Consider the following 17,142-nt stretch of genomic DNA (forward strand, 5'->3'; position numbering starts at 1 on the left):
CGTAATTCTGATAATGGTCTCTTTAATCAAAATACATGTATGGAGGCCATTTTTGTGACGTGAAGTCACTCTGTAGACAATTACGGCGAAAGTTGACGTAAATCCATCTGATTTCTCTTCTGACCGATTGTGCACGAAACTTGGATTAGTGTTCGAGGATAACATGTAGGAAGTACCACTGTTTGGAAATTAGATGACAGTATGCAGCCCCAGAGATAATAGGCCCAACTCCTTTTAAATTAACCTTACAAAGACGTTAAGGCTTCCTACTGAATTCCGTCATTCAGCACTAGAACCATAATTTTAAAAACAATTATTTGTTTATCTATTATTGACTGTTGTTTGGATATGTAGCCGAAGTATTCGCTAATAACCCATTCCAATTAAACCTTAGTTGTATATATTGTCCAAGGACGCTTTTTATTGCCTTTCATTTCTAGCTAAATTGAGAATATACCGCTCATCTTATCGCTAATGGTCTCTCGAAAGCTGAGACAAAGGCCATATGACGCGGTGTATTTGCGTATTGGCGCCAATTGCCCATTTCAGTCGGTTCTCATTAGCCAACGTTGACGTAGATTCACCATTGCCTTCCTGCCTATAACAATGTAATTCGTGCAAAAGTAAAACGCTACCTCAAAACCCCTTTAAGGAGTCAGTTGTCCTATAAGTACATATAAAAATGTTGCATTACAGAAATTCAAACTTAAGATTTTCAAAGTATGGTAGTGGTTTTTAATGCGGCATTACGTTTTCCTTATGAAGTCTTCTTTTTTATAGAGGAAGAGTCTATGTTCAGAAAGAAATGAAATATTGTGATTGTACTAAAGTTTGGAGTACATTAAGTAAATCTATAGTAAAGATTGCGGTAACACCATGTATTTATCTCTTCTTTGAGTATGTGTGGTTGTGAGAAGAACCGGGGAATAACTCGACGTTTCGAACAGTGTACTCTGTCCGTCTTCAGGAGACACATTAAGTAAATCTTTTGGATTTGGTTTGTTGTTTATTCAGCTGAAAAAAGGAGAAAATTCAGCATAATCTATGGTCATCAAAAGACGCTCCATTGGAACGTTTCAGCCATTTTTAACAAACGGAAACGGACAATGCCACAACCACTAGTAAGTTCATTCATTGTGGTATTTATTGTCGTTTCGTTCTGCACAAAATTGTCGAAACATTGACCCAGCAAAGATGGAACATAACGGATATAAAAGCATTGTAAACCAGACATGGCTATTGCAGAATTCAACAGACGTAACTTAATCTATAACCACATAACACCCGCCGCCACCACCACAATCACCACCTCACTATACTTGTTTTCGCCATCGCAAATCATAATCATTATCACTGTTAACATAATCAGCCCATCAGTTTACACTCTCACCACAGCCACCACTAACTCATGTTTGTTATTAAATTGATCGTTGCTTCTGTCGCCATACCACATCACGATTGACACCCTCACCATCACCACTAGTACCACACCTGCCATCATCAGGGACAGCATCTCCCTTACTTCCTTCTTCACCACCACTTATTTAATCATCGTCGCTAGAACACGTTGTCCTCATAACCTTCAATACCACATTAAGAAATTCAACTCTTCAACATCCTCATCTTTACATTTTACCATTGAAGTCTGTCTGACAGAATGTTGAGGGTCCCAGCACAAACCGATGATAAGTTTGGAAACTACATATATAGGGTCAAAACAACTTAGGCTTATACATGCTCATCGCCCAATGCACAATTTAAAAGCTTCTCACGACTGTCAGTTTCTTCGAACCTTTTTATTCATCACGTCTTTTATAATGTTGAAACAAGATGGTCACACTGTCTTAAGACATAAACCCCCAACGCATCTCATCGGTTCTCCTTATACCATAGATCATCATCATCTCCCTCATCAGAATCTGGTTCGTAAGTGTGACGTCACTTCCGTTTTAACCACGCCCACTGCACATGCACTGCACACAGGGTTACATGCATTGATCGCCGTTTACATGGAACCATGGAACTGGAAGTTAACGCGCAACGTCAGCAATTGTCCAACGGGAGCCTAAAAAATCGTGTCGCGTCCGCCTTTTTGACGAAGTCACTTACGAACTGGACACAGTGATCCTTCCCTCGTGTCTTCATTTTCTCATTATCCCCAGCAGTAATTGCGGACAGCTATCGCTGTTCGTCATGATCGAGGTCTGTTTACTGTCACCACCGTCCTCACGCGCACAATCTCCCTTCTAATTTTCTATAATCAAACAGTTTCCCATGTCTACTACCTCCATTCTTTCGACGCTGCTATTTAGAACCCTTTTGCCTCATTTTCTTTAGTCGTAGGCCTGTTCTCTTTCATTTCCGCCCTATGTATCTCTTCCAATATCGCTCAGGCTGCAGGCATCTGTTGGGAGGGTTTCCCATGCAACAGTGTCACCGCCAAATGTTAATGTCCAGGCAGATTAAAGTTTATCTTGCCGGTCAGGTTATCACATTTGCAAAAGAAAAAAAACTTGCACATGTCTAATCACGAGATCTTGGGGACTTGGGTTTTTGCTGAACAAAAGTTTTGTGAACTTGTTAAAAATTTTCAGGACGGTGTATTATCTTCTACTTTGTTTGCTGACACATTTTCAACTTCACACAATCGCGTCAACATTTGTTTAAGGATATCCCCTCAATTTGGCTATCGTCATGCCTATCCTTGCATCTAGTCTTTGCTGTTGTTCTTAAGCTCCCTCTGTCTGTTTGTTTTGCAATTATTCGCCTATCATTTATCACTTTCTCGAAAGACTCACCACATAGACTCCGTGCCCTCTTCCAAATCAATCACGTCGTACCGCAGTAAGCTTCCAAACTGGCTGAGAAAGAAAAGAATTCTGCGGGGGCGAAAGACTGTAAACAGAACTTGGCATCAGCCATACCTATCTTGTTGTAGCACTTATGATGTGTCTGTGGAAACTAAAGTGCGACACAAGTGTTTATCTAGAAGTAAGCCAGGAGATCTTGAAAGCAATCCATTTATTCATGAAAGTGACTGCTTTTCATTCGGTCTTCATTTACATCTATATACCATCTTCTTATTAAACGTTAATCTTTACCGCATTTCAACTGGTCTTACATTATACATGAAACCTCTTCACTTGCTTAATCCTTTCTGCACCTTCCCTACACCACCCACTGATGTTCTCGCTGCACAATCCTTTATTGCCTTGTCTTTGGCCTTATTTTCAATCTCACCGCATAATAATTCTCGTGACATTTCACCAGCGTACTTACATGTGCCATCAATTACATACAATTATATTATTTCGTGCACAGACCCATTCAACATTGCCGGGGCTAGTATCATGGAGCTGCTTTGCAGAGAAATTTGCTTTTCATAGAAAGGTTTTGCCCATGCCCAAAACAGGTTACTAGCAAAATACTGCGTGATATAGGCCTAATACAAAAATGGCGTATGGTTTGGTTTTGATTAGCACATAATTTTACCCAACAAGGCTTTCTGCTTAGGAGCTCTGTAAAGTTGATATTCATCCGTTTGTCTTAAAAACAAACAAGAATTGAAGACATTATGTATCTGCATGGCTATTTACATCACAGTCACCATTATCATTACTATCATACGTGTTCTCATAGCCCTTATGACAGTAAACTGCCGTCCTTATTGAAACCGTAATAAAGTGTTATCACTGCCAGTACCACTACTCTCATTATCACCGTCCATATCTTTACAGCTGTCACACATCGCCAATCAAATTCAACCACACCATGGCAGTCATCATCTTCATTTTTAATCCGTGCATGCAATTCTCAGTACACCTTCCCTGTAGCTCTTCTTGGATTGAAAATAAGTTGTAGACATGAAGATTTGCATTAATGCTAAGAAGATCATCCTCCTGCCTGGCAAAAATTGATTAGAAAAAGGGAATTATTTTCGACTTACATCAGTTGAGCAGTGGAAGGTAGGTTATTTGGAAAAGGAAGCTTATGGAATCCTGCCGAACTACGATTTGTGGCGTGATCTTCAGGATAAATATCAGTAGATTTGACATCCTTATTTCCCCTGTGCCTAAATGTATAGGTTTGATGCAACCGTGTAATGAAAATCGAAATAGCAAGCATAAACCACATGGTCACTAGTATGTGGAACTGACTAATGCCAAAATACATAAAGGTGCGCGTGATAAAGCAATCAATGTGAAACCAGTAATAATGATATCATTTCAAGCACAAAATATAAAATGAAGGCTCCCGTATGATTTCCGTCCAAGAACGGGTGGAGCTTTCCTTGAGCATTAGTGCCCTCATCCAACTAAACTCTTCCACTCAACCACACCCCCCAATTTTCATAAAGATGTTTCCTTTCGATTCACATTCTTTGTTTGATGTGGTTGCTCATCTGGCGTGTTGTTGACGGTAATATTAATGCATTTTGACGAGGTATGCGTGGTTTGTTTGTACGATGAAGTGTTACTTTGTTGTTGAGTTTCGGATTCAGCATCAGAGGACACACATCCTGAAAATAGAAGATAAATTATAAAGATGTTTTATCAATTACTGCGAACATCTAGTTCGTTTGTGTTCCAGTCATCTTATTTGCAATTAAATGTACTTAATAAAATGGATTTAATCTTGCCTTTACGAAAGAGAAACTGGAGCAAAATTCAGACTTTAGTATTTCATGTAAAGCGTACAACACTATGCACAGATGTAAGTCGGTATCATTTCCACATGCAGTTGCTGGCACAATTCCAGTTGCCGTTTATCAAAACTCCCTTAGGAGGAGTCCAAAATGAAATCGTTGCTCTGTTGAAGACCGCAGATGGCGCTCTTTAAAACGAAAAAGGCAGATTCTTACTTTTGCATTTCCCGTGCACGCCACACAGTGCCCAAAGGCTGTTGATCAGGCTGAAATAGCCCTGTCTGTATTGTCGACTGAGGGCTCCATACACGAATGGATTCAGCAGTCCATTGAGGGTTGTGCTCATTACGGCATAGACTGCCACCAGTTGACTGACAACCACACCAGACTGCGTCAGCGTCATGACAACCTACATATATACGTATACACGTAAAAAAGTGAAGTATGGATTAAGAAAAAAATCATTGAATTGATGTAGTGATCTAATGTCAGTTTGTTTTATATCCACATATTAAAAGACAGGCGCTGGAAAATGAAAGGGGTTAATGTAAGAGGGAAATTGAAGAGGACATATAGGTTGAGTAATGATAATACAGGATGTCGAAACTACGCGGGGTTGAATGGCTGACGAGTACCAGAAAGAGCAGTACACCTAATGCTGGTAAATTGAGATTGGTTATGACAGTATGCGTGTAATATGGACGTCTCTTTGGCACTATTGAAAGTAGCATTAGGGTATAGGATTTCAGAAATTACAGCAGTGCGGCAGGTAATGATTTCCAGGCGAGATATCGTTTACCACAGACAGACGTGTTGTAGTTGGTTAGGCCGGAAATGTCTCGTTTGTTTACTCGACTTTCCAACATTTTGTACAAAACCAGCCTTACAAAAGATCATAAGATTTATTTCTGGCCTCACAAACAGATTATTGGTTACCCTTGTTCATTCCCATCTCACCCTTTCTTGAAATTTCATTGAAATGATAATTGAAGACAGCATCTTCATCAGGCCTCTTGTGAATTGGCTCAGTGCTTGGCGTGATCGCTCCCAGGTATCATCATGATTAAAATGGAATTAGCGAAAACTACGTTTAATTTGTGCAGTGCTGGCAGGTAAAACCAAGAATAATTACACAGAAAGGATTCCCTGAAGCATTTCATTGCTTTGTCTTATCTAATAAGCCGCTCAAAGAACCCCTAGGTAGACTCACGATAATCAAAGACATACCATGATTTTTTTTTCTCGAATAATCGTCACAGCAAGTTCCCTGTGGTTTTCAGCTTGAACAAATCCATAGACCGTGGAGGCCTGAATCTTACATTCACGCTTTGGAGTAAAGCTACAACAGTGCTTGCGCGGATACAGGTAGAATAATTTGGTACAATCACATTATGGTTATTTATCTTCTAAGTATCACTGATCACGCGTCTTTTGGCGATATATTTCAAATCATTGGTTATCTTGATCAATTTTGGATGATGAACGAGTTAAGTGTAGTGAAAATATTGTCAGCAGTGAGGAAGAAAAAGAAGAAAAATATCGAATTGATAACCGCCGCTTGTGTAACGCATTGAGCGAGCTCGCGCGCCTAGCAGAAATTAATGCTCTGTGCGTCGTTACCTGTGACCCAGTCTGACGTATTTCTTTCACTAAAACCTGCGCAAGGCCGTCAGTCCTTCCCAGCGCTGTTTGGGCGCTGGACGACGAGCAAAGTAGAATTTAATATGCTAGAATTCGAAATAGCTGCCGTACATTCTCAACCTTGAACGTGCTGATGGTGTATTAAACTGTAGTGATCCCACATTGGGCATTACCTCACATCACAGTACATATACTTAGATTCAGAAAGTACATGTATGTTCTTTGTGTCTGTCGGGCAATTATAAAACTGGTTTGTCTATTGTTTAATATTGTTGTTTCAACACACACCCTGCGCTGACATCCATGGACACTTTAAAACGATAGGCTGTAGCTAAATAATTCCATTTCATTTTTCCATTTTCAGTTTGTGAATTGTGATATCAGAAGCTTACACAAACCATATTATGCCATGTAAACCTCTTTGTTAGAAGGGTCGATTGATTAAACCTGTCTAATAGTTCTTTAAGTATTTCTTATTGTATCTATAGTTGTGCATTGTACCCTGGTCAGGGAAAATAAAATCCGCAGTGAGGCAGGCGGGAGAACTGCCTTGCTTTGTTTTTTTTATTATTATTATTATTATTTTTTTATCTTTCTGGCGATTTCGAGAGCAGCGGTACTAATCTCGAAACTGTCGTTTACAGATTCTGTCCCGTTCTTGAAATCCACACTGATAGGAAAAAAAAGAGAAGAAAAAACAAGGACGTTTCAATTACATGGGTTGCATTCCACTGCGGGACGCCAATTCCATCGATTAATTGTGACCGACTTGTGTCAGTTTCCTGGTAAGCACTACGGTGTTCCGGCGCGAAAACTGGAACATGACTTGCTAGAGGGCGCTGTTCATGTGCTGTTTCCTGGATGTTCCTCTCGTCTACTGCAACGTCAGACACGATCTGTCTTCCGTTTGCAGGTTGCGTTCAAGGCAGATAAGAAACTCTAAAACAAGTGACGACTGGCGGACAAGATTAGTGTCGCAATGCTGGAAGAAGGGAGAGCAAATAATGAATGACATCCGCATCTTAGCGGACACACCATACAGTTTCCTCGTGGCTGCTTTCTGGCGATTTAATTCAAAGCGCCGTGGAAAACCATAGGCAGTTTATTAGATTTTGGAAAGATAACTAGGACCTTCGTTGGGACAGAAAAGGTAATAAAAGTACGCGCAGCATATTGGATTCAGTTTGAATCAGCAGAAGAATTTCAGGAACTCCCTTACATGTGGTGATGTAGCTTTAGTACGGTCTGCCATACTCTTGGCACATAAACATTCTACCAACCACTTATTTTTAATTAAGTTGCTATTTGTAAATGGGAAGTTTTGTTACCGAGAGCTCCTTTCACATGGGCGTCTTCCCATTTCCTTCTGATAATGTTGACAGTTGGTATTATGAAAAATGTGTATTTATTTTCGGACAAACACTGGTCTCAGGGAAATTGCCGTAACAGCTGTCAAATGTTTCAGATCTGTTCTCAAGGAAATTAATCCCACGGAATGCAAGCAGGAAATCAACTGAAACTGTCATGGTTATGGTCCCAATAAATTCGTGGGCACGGCCTCACATGGTGCGCCACTCCAACGAAAATAAATAAAGTGAAAACGAAATAAACTAAAAAAAAAAAGCAAAACAAAACCAAAACAACCAAACACAGCCATTTTCTTCGATGGTTGGGAAAGAAATTTGAAACGAAACCAAGCATGCGGCCGTGAAAACACTAGAATTCACTCGGACTGTCTTCTAAATGACATGCTTACAACAGTTTACTGCACCTTCATATGTGGGTTAATTCTGGTCATCGCATGTCATAGACACGCGAGAGAATTATAATTGTAGACAGGCAGAATTATAATTGTAATGGTTGTCTTTCCATCAATAATTGGTAGTACTACCGTAGTCATACCAAGGCTTACAATGATCATTCCTTGCGTCACTTGAAATAAATCAGACCCATCTGCATACTAGTTCAGAGCGCTGAGGTGTGTGACGAAGCAGCCCACACGTTAACGACACCAGCGAACGTACGAAAGATATGTATGTATGAAATAATGGCAGGTGAAAAAAGCCATGCATTGACGAGACACGAGACATTATTGCACCGCCTTTAAAAGAGGCTGTGAAAGACGAAAGCCTAGGATTATCAACGGAAGTTGATTGTCATGTCGGAAATTGAATGAACAGCTGCGCTATTCTCATTTCTTAAATTTTCTTCTTTGCCTTTATTCTTAGGCCTAATATTGTATCCTTTTATTTAATCCTTTATTCTCGGCCTAATATTTCGGCCATCTCCACTGGTCACTTCAAGGCTTTTTAGCCTGAGTGGCTGTCATTTTTCCGTCTGTTATTTTCAATCTATTTATTTTTATGCAGCTATGCTTGACGTTAGTTTTTACTGCCAGTAGAAAGAGGGTTAAGAATAAGGTTTGCGGTAGAAAACTTGAAGATTGTTCAAAAATGCTAAGATTTGCATAAAATGAGCAAATGATGAAATCAGTATTGATTTGTTATAAAACCGCTTGCAACAGCTTTAAGTTTAGCACACTGCACTTTCTCGCAAAAGCTCGGGGTAACAAAATGTAAACCATTTTAAGAATAAACTTTATGTCATCATAGTACATGATGGTCTTAGATAATAGGAATCGTACGTTCGGTAATCAGATATAAAATGAAGCCCCACAAGAGGGCGGTGCCGTCATTAGATCCATGTTTCCAGTTTCCACAAATATATTGGCTAATTCTTTACATCAGTCCTGCAGCTTACAAATCGAAACGGTTAGTTACAATGTCCACGTCACATATACATTGTACTGAAGATGGAATCAGTTGCTATGTATATGTATGCTAGTTTCCTGCTTACTTTAATATGTGTGAAATATTAAAAAATCAGCTTTTGTTCGAAAGCATTTTGCCCACCAAAATGTACATGTACGGTATCTCAGAAATCAATCAAATTTCGGCAATATTGTAACACGATTATATATTCTGTTTGTTTGTTGTTTTTTTTTTTGGTTTTTTTGCAATTGTTACCGCGATGACTTGATAATTATTTTAGCAACGCTTTCAATGTTCGCTATAAGTCATTTACAATCTTTTGAAGACATAAGAAAGCCCAAGGGACCACACAATGTTGAAGAAAAGTGTACGGACTCGAGATCGCAGTCATCGTAAAGGGCGCCCGGGCAATTTTCCCCTCTTCGTTAAATGTTTTAAATTAAATTCCAACTCCCGATATAACCAGTTAACACTAACCAGACACTCGAGGCTCCAAGCAGCGCAGAAGAAATCACTCCAATCTGCCACAAACGTGTGTTTTGTGACTATTTATCTTGAGAACAAATGCAATGTACAGATACCCTGTGCATTCATGTACCTGTGAGTCAAATGCCGACAAATCTTGAACAAATTATGTCCATATGGCGCATGACGTCATTGCATGGCTATTTCAGTCTCTTTCTGTCAGTTGGAGTTGATTTTGAGATTTTAAGCTTCAGCCTTTAAAGGATTGTGGATCAGTTGTGAACTCTGAAACGAAAGGTTACAAATGAATGACAATTTTGATCGAGGAAACATCCGCATTTTTTCGTGGTTGAAACTTACAGGAAGTCAATCAGTCCTCCCATTACATTGGCGTCAACTCGGGTGCATTTGGCTCCATCTGTAGTCAGCTTATTTGCATTCAGCTATAGCTGTGAGTCACGTCGATTACATGTGATACTGTCCCTTGGTCGATTCAGAAACGGAACCAGTTTCATAGTTCTAAAATCTGAACCGAAAATACATTTTACCATGAAAATCCTCGTGTTTTTAATGATAATGTTAAGATATAATCTCCCCACAGACAAACGTGTCTGCATGCTTTTATAACCTACAGGTATCGAAATGTCAGGTGTAACATATTAGTAGAAATAAACAGCATGCTAAACACATCTGTGACATTTGCTGAAAAGAATGTAGTTTATTTTATGTATGAATTCATAAGTCACTTAGCAGGTACCTGTCACACAGTGCTGGTAGCGAGGAGATTTGTACTTACGGAAAAGATTTGTCTGGCTTGGATAATGTATTAGGAATCAGGTTGTTGCTAGAAAATTACAGTGATTTTGAAGCTCGTAGCAATGTTGGGCTACTGACTAATATTAAACTCGTCTTGTAGGAACAACCCACAAACAGCAATTCATAATATCACGGTTAATTCATTTCAGTTGTTTGTTTATTGTCTGATGTTATATCGTCGGGTTCTTCCGTTCCTTTATGTTTTTGCTTTTTGTTTTAAAATTTGAAACCAATGCTCGGTGTTACGGAATATGTATTTTTTTCATGAGTTTTACGGTATCCACGGGGAAAAACGTTTCCAACACGTATCAATTTATAGAAGACAGTGACGAGCTTTGCCTACTTCACTTCACAGTTGCTAGGCAATTGTTCACATATACATGTCTTATTTTTAGATTGCAGATAATTATCCAGGCTTCACTAAACAACAGGACATTAAGAATGTTGACAGCGAGAAAAATAAGATATTATCGGTGTCGTGAACGTGTTTCGACTTTTAATATGATTCTGTTTTAAGTGGGACGTTTGAGCTTCAATATGAATCATTCCTGGGACTAAGCATTAATTCTCTTTACTGAATAGGAGATTTATCTCCTTATCGAACTGTTTACGTTGTTTACCAATATCGAGAATCGCTTGTAAAATGTATCCAATAAACTACACCAAAAGTTAATATTCATTAAATACCACAATATTGAATAAAGTATAGATTTTCAAGGCACAAACCTGACAAGAAAGAGACTTTCTGTGCGTGTAAGCATTCAATTTTCATTACACCCCCTTTCTGTTAAACTTGCCAGCCAAATTTTTGAAACGCGTTCTTGTTTATTGAGACTGTAAAAACGCTTGTGATATTCCCGCGTTATTACAACCAGCGCAATGAATTCCCAACGCAGCGATCCTGTGTGTTTCATCTCTTCAAAGACGGACGGGGCCATTCATCAGACTTGACGAGGTGCAACAGTGGGGCAGAGCAATCCAAAGTCCATTGCGCCGCGAGGACTTGTCAAGATAGTGCAGACCCTATGCCTGAGCACGAGGCTAGGGTAAATACATATAGCTGAAGAGATTTGACCGGTTTACGGGTGAGACGTGTTGACCATTACATCCAGCTGTGAAAATGAACGCCGGATATCTGGTGTAATCCCATCTACCAGTAGCTTGCAATCTTTCAGATTGAGTCAGACAAGATACATGAAGGGTAAGGGTCTGAGGTACATGTTACAGCCCACTCTCACAAAATAAGACATTGGCATGAATCATATCGCAGTCTTGCATTACCCCGGTGAATGTTCTTTGGGTGCTGAGTGGTTGGCTGGGTTCAAGGAAGCCTCAAGAGATTTCATTTCGTTTTTCAAAAGTTGCAGAAACCTTCAATAATTTAGCATTTTCTGGTAAATAATAACTTCGAATTTTTACAGATGATAAGAATGGGGCTGACTCTCTTTAGCATGAAAGGAGCCATGTTTTTGTTTAGAGAAAGAAACAGCTCATTTGTCTTGATTCTAACACATTTTGTATATATAGGTTATTATTGTTTATCATGTCTCATATTTTATTCAGTTTTCTGAAGTCTATTCCAGTTAATGGAATCAGCATTTTTGTAGATCCATCACCTGTTATTCTGAAGCCGTTTGTAATTATTAACCAAGGTAAACCAACCAGCAAACGCCTCAGCATTTCGCTCGAATTTCGTATGAAATACAATTATGCACGTGACGAATCGTTTATTTTATGGTTCAACTTGTTTGTCCCAAAGAAATCGTGACTTTGCAAAGATTGGGGCAGGATTGCTAAGCGTTGATTTATTATGTTTCGTTTAGGTGTTTTGCTTCCGACAGCTTAAGTTGTCACGGTGGCATACAAAAACGGTAAGATTGATGGGGAAGGGGTGAAATAATGAGTGTTAAGCAAAAATGAGTAAAGACGGCTTGGTTTAGGTGCCGATTCCGTCCATAAAATGCAGCAACGTCGATCCAGAACATTGAAATGTTTCTGAAAAGTTAAAATCCTCTATTTTGCAATGGAGATTCCCTTTATCGAGGAAAAAACTGCTTAAGCTCTCCGATGAACACCTTTTAGGCTGGCTATTACTGTGTCACAACCTCTTAATAACAACATTCTTTGGGTTTGTTTTGCAAACAGAGCGGCCCTCGGGATGATGTACCCAGTGAAGAGTTGATTTCCTGCGCTTCACATTCACCAGGTAGGCAAACTTTAATCAATGTGTTAATTTTAGGCGCTTGTCAATCACTGACTTGACAGAAACCGAAATTACCATCCATCCGTCTTTTGCCCCTTGACTGACGTCAATAGTATACTTTTATAGTTGTAGAGTTGTGCTTGTTTTTTGTGTCTGTGAAACGTTCTGAAGCCTGGTTGAGGAAAAACAAGATGTGCGAGAGCAATACACATTATGCCAGACCACAGTTATTATGACAATGAAACTCAAATTAGCTATTAACCTGTGTGTCCTATCTCACAATCTATTCATGAACCTCATCCATCCACAATCCTTCACCTGTCGGAGTATTTAGGAGCGTTAGGGCTAACTTACATCTGTAAGCCTAAATGTAATTTACGCAAATCCAATAAAGTTGTGCAAACACGACAGGGTATAGGTCACGCAGAATTGCCATTATTAATCACGTCATTCTGACTGCACGGCGCCTATTGCGTGATCTAATTCATCAATCATAATTTTTCCATCTAGACGTTTTCGAGTCCAATTTTTTAGTAAGTAAAACGCTGAAATATATTCGTGGAAACCAATTTAGAAACCAAGGCAGCGCGTTCTCAAAAGGTCCACCCACTCACCCAAATTAGTCTACAAGTGACACAAATTATCATCTCTATCATCAAACCAAGCATTTACTTATACCTTAGTGCTGAGGTGCAGTATTAAAAGTTTAATACCTAACCCATTGTAGTAATTAAATTGAAGTTTCTCTCTGACTGAGATGATGAAAAAGTCCCAAGGTTGACGGTGTATGCCCCTTGGTAAATTACATCATGATCACCGAATCGTTGAGAGCTAAGACGCCTCTACAAAAACCTAAGCTTGAAACACATCTTTTTTCTCGTTTTTAGTTGCCGTGTGTAGAAATGAATCACTATCACATCCCCCCCAAAAACAACTACAACAAATGTATCGATGTATAGTACAAACATCCTTCCGTGTACATAATACGGGCGTTTCATAATAGTGCACCTCCAAGAGTTTGTAATGCGTTGACCAATCACAGTGCGCGAAATCTGTCGACCCAATTCTCGTTTGGAGATTGTCGACAGGTTTTGCGCACTGTGATTGGTCAAGGCGTTTCAAACTCTTGAAAGCGCACTATTGTGAATGGCCCGTATTCGAACTATATTCACAACTGGAATCGTTGATGCGAAACACACGTCCTATATCGAGATACATGTCCAAATGACCGCGCCCAAATAGTCATGTATTCTACAAAGATTGTTTCTTGACTTTGCCTTTAGGGTTAGGATACAGGTTGCTGGACAGGATAAAGTTGAAAAGAAACTTAATAGAGTTGATGCTACACTGAGCTTTGTGATTGCTTGCATATGACAGATAGGTCACGCTGAAAAATGGTCTCCGCTAATTAAAAGAACTTATAAGCTAACATTAAATGTGATGCCTCTTGACGGCATAATGCGAAAACACTGTAATTTTAATTTGTTCAGTGCAACCGTCGATATACTCACCATGACAGGAAGCCAGGTGCAATAGAACAGAACTGTAACCGCGATAACTAGCTTGGAGAATTCCCGTAGGGAGCGTCCATCGACAGTGCATGAAGACGGGCTGGCCACCGCTTCCCCTGCACCGTCACAATTTGTCTCAGCTTGCCTATCCTTCGGCCTCATCGGACAGGTAATTACGGACGATTCTAATCGTCTTCTGAATCTTGTCAGTCGCCGAATGATGCAAGTGTTTAAACTTAATACCAAGACCATGGTGATCCAACCTTCCAGTATTAATACCATTGGAAATATACTTTGGTGCCAGTGGTCTGGTCCCGAGGATATCCAAGACCGGCAAAGAGCTTTGGAGGAGTCAGTGTTCTCGTCACCCTTCACCAGCACTACAGGGGGTGCTAGACCGAAGAATGGAAGGCATGAAATTAGAAAGGCGAAGCTGTAGACAAAGGCTATTGTAATCCGTACGCGAGTTCTTGTTGTCCATCTTTTATACCGCATAGGCAGACAGATGGCCAAAAAACGCTCGAGAGCCATAGCTGTTACCAGCAGCATGGCACTGTTCTGTAGCCAGAAGACCATGAACTGATAATACAAGCAGGCACTTTTGCCACCAGTCCATGAATCCTGGGCTATAAAGCTGGGTAAAGATACCGGTAGAGGCATCAAGACAGCCATAATGTCCGTCACTGCTAAAGAGCCGATCAGGAGATCGGTTGCGGTGCGTTCGGCTTGCCTCTTCAGCTTAAACGCCACTAAAGTGGGGAAGATATTTCCGATTAGTGTCACTGCTTCCACGGTCAAGCTTAGTGCACCAGACAGATCAGTCTCGGGTCTCTTCGGGCTAAACTGTTGTTCCAATCCCTGGCCCTCACGGTATGCCATTCTTGGTACAATCTTCTAGGAGTGCCACATATCAAGCTTGCCCTCCGCATCTCCGTCGACGGCACATCACACCGTCAACTATACAAGCTTACTGCCGCTTCTACCATAACATTATTGCAATCATGCACCATTAGACGCTCCATCGGTCTTGTGCAGTTGGAGCGAACAAACACATTAGCCTTCACTCCGAGTGCCACTTCAACGTATTATCCCTTCGCCACTGCGGAGCGCAAGCAAATTACATCCCTCACAAATTCTTGACATAATCACTTTATCGAATAAAGCTACTTTAAATTTCACAACACCCAGTCTAGGTTGAGATCCATGCAGCAGAGCCAGAGCTTTATCTCTTGCTGGTAGGCTGTGTTTGCTAAATTGTTGCCGGTATGCAGCAGAGCCAGAGCTTTATCTCTTGCTGGTAGGCTGTGTTTGCTAAGTTGTTGCCGGTTGATTAAGAAGTTCATTTCAAATATTTATTCCATATGCAGGGTGATCGTTTTTCAGGCCATACTTCATCTGAAAATGGAATAAACAGATTGGAAATATTTTTGAAAGGAGATTTCTTGAGAGTAATAATATTCAAAGATTTAAAGACTACCGCTAACTTTGTGGACGTTGACAACTGAAGATCGGTATACTGGTAAAGCCCTTTGCATACAGTATAACCCTGCCCGTGCTCTTCAGGACCTGTTTGCCTTTGCTTAAGTAAACCGAATGCCGAATACATGTAATATCTCCAATAAATTGTGGTTCTGGCTGTTAAACATGTCACAGTCACAGTCATTTCGTATAAAAGCTGCTATTGTAGTCAGCCATATTGCGCGACTTTGTATCTATGAAAATTGGTATTATTGTATACAGTTGGTATTAAGATAATGAGTCTTAGCTGTTTGCCATGTACCAGATAGTCCTGTCGATATCGTTCAATCAGTCAATACATAGTGTCTTCTTGTTGATACGGACTCAGTACCGTCTACACTGAAATAAGTTGATACACACCTAGAGTGATGAAAAATCCAGCCACTGTTCCAAGTACTGAAGATGATTAATCCTCGCCAGTTTCCAAAAGCAAGATGTGCAGCACTGCGTTCCAGCATTCTAGCCACCCGTGCCTTTGCTTCTTGAAACAACAAGCTCATATGCCGAACACAAGATCGACTACATCTGATGAAGGGGTCCCGTAACGCCAATTTGGAGCGCACGCAGACCCGTTCATTGATCAAAAGATGATACGTGATCTTCCCTATATCACCAGTGAGACGCCTCTCCTCATCTTGCAGCTACCATAAAACCAAGGAGTTCTTCTGAGCCAAACTGCTGTCGCTGTATTCGCTTTTCCCAATTCTGGGCATCCTACGAATAGTATGACGCTGATAGAGTGTCTGTACTCCTCTCTTCAGCGCCTGGTGTCCAGTTTCAAAGTCCAAACGAAATGAAAACAGCACTCAGACCCTAAATGACGACGCTGCGTTCTCATGGGCTGTACCTACGAGCCGTTCTCTGAACATATAGGAATAGAGGTATGGCAACTGGTTCAACTTAACGTGCACAGTAAGTACTGGTGAACGATCTGGCCGCGTTGATGGAAATGATTTGTTTTACCGACTCTACGGCGGTTGATATAGCTGTTTATTTTGACCTGGGTACTAGACTTGTGATGATGCACGGGGACATATTTAGTGGAGGAAGTTTTACCTTTAGACAGGGTACAGATAGCCAGATTTATCCCCTCGGACACGTTAACCGGTGAAATAATATTCATTAGCGACTCTGTGGCGCTTATCACCGATTGTGCATTTATTTTGGCTGTAAAAATGCATAGTCTGGGCGGTACACTTGTGACGTTGCGTGCGGACTCATTTACCGGGGGATCGCAGTGACGCTTAGGCAGGGGGAAGATTTACCTGGAGGGCGACAGATTCACTACATGTGTAGATATGTCTCTGACACATTTGCCGGGTTGCGTTGCACTAAGGCTGTCAAGGGAACACATTAACAGTGAGGGTTAGAAGTGCCTTTTTTCATATGCCTATTTATTGATAACATTTACGAGCATGGCATGTGGTTTATCTGTGTAACATATATTCTAATACACTCGTTAAGTGTGCAGTTGATACCGTTCGCTCATATGCTAAAGCAGGTTGCCCTTGAGGCATGATACCCCTCACTGTTAGCTTTGTCGTGTTTTACTCCGTAGGTTTGTGTACTTTA

General features: G+C 40.5%; 2 protein-coding genes across 2 annotated transcripts in view; one reads left to right on the forward strand and one right to left on the reverse strand.

Moving 5' to 3' along the window:
* LOC110975305 (allene oxide synthase-lipoxygenase protein-like) overlaps positions 1 to 17,142 on the forward strand; it is a 46,901-nt gene that overhangs the window by 11,672 nt on the left and 18,087 nt on the right. Inside the window, exon 2 of the mRNA XM_022227699.2 lies at positions 12,484 to 12,544. The gene's annotated coding sequence lies outside the window, so the exon portion shown is untranslated. The remainder of the gene's footprint in view (positions 1 to 12,483; positions 12,545 to 17,142) is intronic.
* On the reverse strand, positions 1,123 to 16,469 carry LOC110975317 (adenosine receptor A3-like). Its single transcript, XM_022227711.2, has 4 exons — positions 15,931 to 16,469; positions 14,053 to 15,447; positions 4,862 to 5,054; positions 1,123 to 4,519 (listed from the first exon to the last, which is right to left on the reverse strand). Exons 2-4 carry the CDS (start codon positions 14,929 to 14,931, stop codon positions 4,350 to 4,352), a joined length of 1,242 nt encoding a protein of 413 aa, XP_022083403.1. The 5' UTR covers positions 14,932 to 15,447; positions 15,931 to 16,469; the 3' UTR covers positions 1,123 to 4,349.

This window comes from Acanthaster planci, linkage group LG17 (genome assembly GCF_054643075.1).
Source record: "Acanthaster planci isolate LZ-2023a linkage group LG17, COTS_SCS, whole genome shotgun sequence".
Taxonomy (NCBI): Eukaryota; Metazoa; Echinodermata; class Asteroidea; order Valvatida; family Acanthasteridae; genus Acanthaster; species Acanthaster planci.